The 7,572-nt window shown below is 42.6% G+C and overlaps 1 protein-coding gene across 1 annotated transcript; it reads right to left on the reverse strand.

The window, feature by feature from the left end:
• Positions 1–129: 129 nt before the first annotated feature.
• LOC106940775 (oligodendrocyte transcription factor 2-like) lies at positions 130–1,649 on the reverse strand. Its single transcript, XM_015023596.1, has 2 exons — positions 1,543–1,649; positions 130–1,247 (listed from the first exon to the last, which is right to left on the reverse strand). Exon 2 carries the CDS (start codon positions 1,223–1,225, stop codon positions 404–406), a length of 822 nt encoding a protein of 273 aa, XP_014879082.1. The 5' UTR covers positions 1,226–1,247; positions 1,543–1,649; the 3' UTR covers positions 130–403.
• Between the last annotated feature and the right edge of the window lie 5,923 nt (positions 1,650–7,572).

Raw genomic sequence — 7,572 nt, forward strand, 5'->3', positions numbered from 1 at the left:
AGAGTTTTGCACAGAGCCCCCCCAGCAAAAAAAAACCTCCAGGGCCCCTTTTTTTTTTTTTTTTTTTTTTGGCTTTTTTTTTTTAATTTTGGGTTTTTTTTTTTTGGGGGGAAAAAAATTAAAAAAAAAAAAAAAAAAAAAAAAAAAAGAAAACTGGGCCCTAGGGGTTTTGTTTTGCTGTAGGAGCTCTGGGCATAACTATCCGTCACATATGAGATTAATTACAATAAAACACTAAGTTAGTTGCAAAATCTGCAAAACCCGAGGAGGAAAGAAATCAATGCATTGGTTCGAGGTCTCAGTAATGCAGAGGATTCAGCAACAGAGATAAATAAAATGTGTGTAGATGGGGGAGCAAAGTCTGTACAACCCCATTTGGAAAAAAGTTCAGCTGAGTTCAGAGTCACTTGGAGTCGCTTGCCAGCCTCGGCATGGTCACGGAGCTCATGCTGGACACATGCGGAGGCGGGACTTGGCACATGCTGCACGGACAGGGCATCCCGGTGCCGACGCCCCAGTGCTGGAAGCTGCTGCCCAGGGGCCCCGCGCCTGCGGTGGGCGCTTTCAGGAGTCCGTGATGGGGTCTGACCGACGTGACGGCGGAAATCCCGGGAGCGGAGAGGGAGGCGGTGGAGGCGGCGGGCGGGGGGAGGAGCGGGTGGTGCACCGCCGGGTGCGAAGCGTGGGAAGCCGCCGGGTGTCCCGGCACGGGCCCCGCGTGAGTCATAGTCCCACAAGTCGACGGGTGGAAGCCGCCGTGGTGCCCGCTGCTGCCGTAGATCTCACTAACCAGCCGCTTCATCTCTTCCAGGGAGTTGCTCAGCATCAGGATGTAGTTTCTCGCCAAGAGCAGGGTGGCGATTTTGGAGAGCTTGCGCACCGACGGTCCGTGCGCGTAGGGCATAACCTCCCGCAGCCCGTCCATGGCCACGTTCAGGTCGTGCATCCGTTTCCTCTCACGGCTGTTGATCTTCAAGCGGATGGCCTGGAGCTCGTTCTCCGACAGCAGCTTGCGGTCCTTCTTGGACGCCATGCGCAGCGCCAGCGCCTCCTCGTCGGCGGCGGAGAGGCCGCGCAGACCGGGGATCTCCGACGGGGAGTCGCTCTGCGTGGAGGACACGGCGCCCGAGAAGCCGTGCACGGACTTCTTCAGGGTGGACATGAAGATGTCGTCCACCTCCGGGGAGGACGGTCTGCTTGACACTCGGCTTGTGTCTGAGTCCATGGTCCAGGTCCCGCACGATGCTCTGAGAAGAGAGAAACTTTTCAGTAACTGGACTCCAAAACGGAGAGTGTTTGTTACACATTCTATTTCTATATAAATATATATATATATATAATGAATAACATAAATAGCCCTAAATTAAAAAAAGAAATCCTGAAATATTTAAATCAACAATCCGTGTTGTGTAGGCCTCTGTTTATGTCTTTACATGCCACTCCACCGGGCGTACGCATGAAATAAATCAATACTGCTTCCTCTACATAATAATAACAATAACACTCAGCATGTTTACGCATACAATGAAATAAAACACCTACCAGGTTTATCCAAGCGCAATGACGGTGAGAATCCGCAGTCAGATCCACCTGTTACTCCAAATCGCATCTGACAGCCCATCAGGCGCGCATGCGAGCGGCCACGGGCTTTTATAGCGGGGCTGGGGCGAGCAGAGGCCGGGTCACCGGGACAACGCCGTTTCTGTCCCGGCGGCCTCCCCGCGACCAATCAGAGGCGGGCAGGCGGGAGGGTGGGGAAGACGACGGGGTGCGTTAGCCTGATGTAATTACCAACACAGAGCCTCAGTATTAAGTGAAATCTGACACACTCCTGGCAACACATGGCCCGCTACTGTTAAAATATTTATTATTATTTTTATTATTAATGTTATTACAAACTTACAGAATAAGAGCCATTAGCACTTCATAGCTAGATTTTTTTTATTTGACATCATTAATTCAGAGCCTCATAAAAAGAACTAAAATAAGAAAATGTAAAATATTTTTTCAGAGCAATTATTTGTGGTAAAATTATGCAAATTTAAATTGCTTGAATAATTAATATTTGTAGTTATTTTTAATTTGAACTCAAATGTAAACTAGCCTTTCATAAATTTGATTCCTGATTAAAACAGCTTTTTTTTCTGTTTCTGTTACAAGATTTTATTAATGTATTTTTTTTTCTAATCGACCCTTACAACAGATAATCAACCAATCAACGCCTAATAAGCATCATAGCTTGTTTCCAGCTTGCAGGCCTGGACGTGATATGCTGTTTTCCGTTTTCGTTTGCCCGCCGTCGGGCCGCGGCATCTGCTGTCGAGGAGCATCTTTAAACGTTAATTAATGAAGTGTGCAAAACTGTCTTTAACCGTTATGATCCGCAAGATTTCAATTAGTGGCGCTGTGTTTTGGGGGGAAACAGCAGAGTGTGGCCCTCCGCTGCTGCTGCTGCTGCTGGTGCGGGAGGGAGGGAGCCCAGCCTGGCTCTGACATAAGGGCCCGGCCCGGTGCTCTGCTCTCAGACACGCTAACTGGAACTGACAGCAGCATTGTCCCGAAAATGCGACAGGTATTGTGTGCAGTCGGACGCAATCAGCGCTAATTGCCTCGACAAGTTTATGTTTCCAGAACCCTTCTCCTATACATATAAATAGAAAATGTGGGGGTCTGCATTGAAGTCGGTCGTCGGCTTTAATAGTACACCCTTTCCTTTCAATTCAGACTTGAAATGTATATATTCATTGAGACAAAAACATCCGAATTTTTTACAATATTTTATAATAATATTTACAGAAAATTCTGAACAGATAGTGAGGACGACCGGATTTTTAGCCCTTTTTATAGTGTAAAATGCGTTGATATTAATTTATAATTTTATATTGAGAAGATAACTCGCCAAACATGTATTTAATTTATTTATTACTATGGCTACCCGGTCCATTAATCTGACCGCTGCTGTAAAAGGTGACCTAACTAGCCCTCCAGGTGTCAGCATTTCCAGGTGGACAGTGGAGCTGCATCTCTTTCCCTTTCCCCCCCCCCACCATCCCTGTCAGGCCATAAAGGGACATTTCGTCATTTTTTAGCCACTTTTCACCCTTAGTTTGCTCAGCTTTTGTAGCAATCACATTACAGTGGCCAATGTAAACTTCATGAGGCAGTTTCAGAGCCCTGCCCACACATGTTGCTGCTATAGGCTTCCAAATTACATTAGATCGAGGACAGCTACACATCGGCATCAATATGTTCAGGGCTTGTCCAGATGAAATAAGAACCTTTCTGGAAAAAATAAAAATAAAAAAATCTTTGGTAGAAATTAATTCTTCCACACAAATAAAACTCAAAATGTTTCAGTAGCCATCACTGGCCTGTAGGAGGCGATATAAGCAGTCGCCAAATTACTTGTGTGATGTACAGTAATCATTTTCAAATAAGTGTAAATAAATCATGGCTACTCTAAATGATAGAAAAGAGTTTATGTTTTATTTAGCATTTTCAGATAGTGGAAAATAGATTACATTTGTGTGAAATCACTTTAAAAAAATAATTGATGCTCATAAATTCAGTTTATCACAGACTGGCTTTTGGTTGGACTTCAAACTGTTCACCCCACATATTTTATCAAATAAAACATGGTGAAGCCAAGGTTAGTTTCCTGACTCACTCATTTCATCATGCAGTCTGAACCAGAAAGCAGCAATTGCTCCCCACAGTCAGGAGGAGAGGAGAGGGCAAATTTATTGATTGATTAATTTGAATCGTGCATGAAAAGGGACTTAGTCACATGTGACAAATGATGCACAAGGAATATTTACATTAACCTGTGCATATTTTACTCTGTTTAGTCACAATTTTAAAAAATCCTTAATACATTCAAAGGTCAAATTTGGAAGAATAAAAAGCAAAAAACAACAACAAAAAAAGTTCTGTTCATTAAGCTTTCAAGCAAACTAAAAATAGTCTCACTCTTTACAAACATAAGCGCAAATGTGAAACTGTATTTGTTTTCTGTGCAAGAAGTTCTTGGGAGCCCCCTGCTGGCCTCTAGGTGCTAAGCAGCAGCAGCTTGGCTCACTTATACCTTGGTCTGACGTGTTGCAGCTTAAACAAAGTGTGTAACATGTTTAAGTACAAATATTACTTCAGAAAGAATAATTAACATGTCGAAGCAGAGCATAACCCTCTCCGGACTTTTGCTTCAGGTTTGGAAGTTCCAATCCAAGCTAACCTTAAAGCTAAGGTAAAGAAAACAATTTGAACTTGACATTTTTTTATTTCCTGTTTTCCTTCACCTTTGACTCTTTTCTTACTGCTGCCACCTCAGTCATCACTCCCTGTCCATCAGTCTGGGTGGCAACGAGCCCGAAGAAGTGGTGAATACCAGAAGTGAGGAGGAGCATATGTGAGCCATACTTAATCCTGCTAATCTTCTTCCAGAATAAAAAAAAGAAAGGGAACAAAAAAAAGCAAAAAAAAAAAACAAAAAAAAAAGAAGAAGAAGAAGAGGAGGGTGTAAAAACATGAGGGAAGGTTTCTTTTTCTGTCTGGAAAGCTGACCAGTTGAGCCAAATGAACTGAAAGACATGAATAACGTCCTGGCAGTCCCCCCCTGGTCCTTTTCTGTGCAAGATCTTGGAACGAAATGAAGCAAAATTCTTGCTTTTGTCAAAGCGCTGCAGTGAAGAACGTGAGACGCCGCCTTCCACGAACACTACTGTTGCTGTTGTTTTTGTTGGGGCACTTTGTCTTCCTCCGAAATTCACAAGCAGCACTCCAACTGTACATGTAACGTAAAGAGCCACCAGAGGAAGAGGAGCGAAAAGTCTGAATATTAATCGTGGGATCCATGAGAGCAACTTAATATTCAAATTTTTTTTAGCTAAATTAAACGTAATTTAAAGATATTGCTAGAATTTCCATCTTTAGAATGTCTGTGTATTTTTTTTCTGTAAAAGGTGGTAAATCAAAACATTTCAGAAATTTTGACTTTAAGTCCTCAAAAGTGCATTAAAGAAAAAAAAATAAGAAAAATGAGTTACCTACTTATAGGCTAGTGTGAAAAAAATTATATGGCTGACAAGATGTTTTTGTTTGCAAAATATCAAAAGAAAAAAAAAACGAATTTCTTTATTAGATTTTAGTTCATATGAGCGTTTTAATCCAGCTTTATTTATCGTATTGAAACATCGTTTGCTTCTGCGTGACGACCTGTTCATGAGCAGGTGCACTTTTCGGGAGGTGTGCATTAGCCTAATTGAGGCAATAAAACTGCAATATATCCGTTTAACACAAGTGTCATTCCTAAAGCTGTCGTTTCTGAGAGTGCTTTGCAGAGATTTACCAGCAATACAAGTGACAGTATCCAGAGACCCAGTGGGATAAAAACACGACTGTCAAATGGGAACAATTTACACGACCGACAGCACACTATAAAATGCAAACCAGTGTGCTAACTGAACAGAAACATTAAAACAATCAACACAGAGCCTCAGCATTACGTGACATAAATATGCTCCAAGCATAAACAAACTGTATAGAGAGGTGGTTCCAAAGTTTTCGAAGTGGTGACCGTATAGAGAGTGTTGGTATTTGTGGTGGGAAACCGAACGCTGCAACAGAATTTTAGTTACGGTACTTTAAGTAAAAACGCAAGATTTGGCGAATTGTCATTATAGGAGGTTACTGGCCTAAACCAGCAATAACTTAACAATAACCTTAAATATGATCGTACAACAATATGGAAACATTTACCGCAATATGCAGGAGACTACTCGACATGCCCATTAATGCAACATCTGGGGAAACTCATACAGGATTTGAACTTTATTCAGAGATGAGGAGTCAATCTCAAAAACAAATTATATGAAAATAATTGGTATGTCATGACCCAGCCAAACAATGTGAATTTCCCACCATTGATTCAAGCATTCTCTAAAACTTCACATTAGTGAAGAGATTCAACGTGAATATTTTAAAGATATCCCACGACTTTACGCTCCACAAAATGTTCTTCGTTTCTTCATGCTTAGACCCACGCAACACACTTTTCTACACTTCGGCATACGGGACAAGATAGGGGAAAAAAAAACATCTCGGCATATCTGACCGCAGAAAGGGTCTTCAGACCAACTGGCAGTACTTTCCTAAAAGGTTGGCAAACCTTTCCTAAAAGTATGAACATGTTTAGCCACATTTTAAAAACTTGCATCTCACTGCGAAACTCTCCAGCGTGCAAGTGATAAGCGTTCCGTCTACAAGGCCATGTGAGGGCAGGAGGTCACCAACACATTTAGGTGCAGGACGTCTAAGGTGAGAGAACGTGTGGATCTCGGCCGCCTCCAGAGTCATCAGATGTGCTTGTCTCAGGGGCTGGACGGATTGGGTTCTGCTGGCCAGGGGCTTTATCTCTACAACAGCTATTAGGAGGTAATTAAGTCCTAACACTGCAGTGCCTCCCATGGTTACTATAACATAACTGCAAATGGGAAGCTTACAAGCTCCTTTAGACGGCATGACAAATTGAATGGAACTCATTGGGCTTCAGCTATTATTCCAGCGGCCCCATCTGGCTGGGAAAAGATAAAGGGGATTTGCTGGAGGTTGTGAGGGGTTGAGCCTCCATGCTCGGTTTGTGAATGTGAGCGCATGAAGGATAAGCAAAAAGAAGGGGGCGGTGGGGGAGCGCTGGTCCACCGTGGGGAGTGTTTTGAGGGCTCCAGGGGGATTTTTTTCTCTCTTTTTTTTTCTTTTTCTTTTTGGTCTGAGCTTCAATTCAACAGGCAGCCTGAGATTTGCTTTGGCCAAATGTTACAAATGTTTCGACAACCTGGTCTCTGATCCTTTGGGGTCACCCGGGAGGGCACGGGGTACAACAGCTTTACGCTCAGAGATTTAACACGGGGATGAATATATTCACTCCCCCGGGCCTCCAGATGCTTGTTTCAGGGAGAGACGGAGGCTAGACCCAACCTCACTTTGCCCAAAGCAGACCAGCTGGCAGGTTGGTTGTGGATGTGGTGGGGATTCAAACTGTTGTAGACAAAAAAAGTTTCTTAGTTACAGCACGACACAATGTTATTGGGGGAGAATAATGTTTGAAGTGTTGGATTTTGGGGACCATTGAACAAATGTTAATCAGTTTTATTATAATTACGAACAAAAACTCCAATTTCAGAGATGATACAAGTCCGACTTGGCTGATAGCGGAGCTGGATTATGTCTAGCCTTATTTTCACTTCCTTTATCTGTTGACAAACTTGAAGTTATTCTTCAGTTTCTCACAGACCAAACTAGTGCCGAAATAACAGCTCTCAATAAGCAAAAAAACCAGTAAGCTAAATAACAGATAAACAGGCAAAGCTTCACGCAACTCACTTTGAAAACAGAAAGAGATTTACTGCTGATTTCATGCAGTATATGGCAAATATTTTTGACAAAATACAAAAGAACCTTTTATCAGAATGTTTCTGTCTTCAAAGTGAATTTAAAAAAAGAACAAAGAAATGAGGTGGGACTTTGAACTGGCATTTTTAAGCTGCTCAGAAATGTCTCAAGATGTACTACATTCTC

This window comes from Poecilia latipinna, unplaced genomic scaffold (genome assembly GCF_001443285.1).
Source record: "Poecilia latipinna isolate Pla-1442-1.1 unplaced genomic scaffold, P_latipinna-1.0 Scaffold3355, whole genome shotgun sequence".
NCBI lineage: Eukaryota > Metazoa > Chordata > Actinopteri > Cyprinodontiformes > Poeciliidae > Poecilia > Poecilia latipinna.

What these genes read in the sequence shown, in the direction of transcription:
- LOC106940775 (XM_015023596.1), bottom strand. Translation starts at nt 1,225, where the DNA reads ATGGACTCAGACACAAGCCGAGTGTCAAGCAGACCGTCCTCCCCGGAG.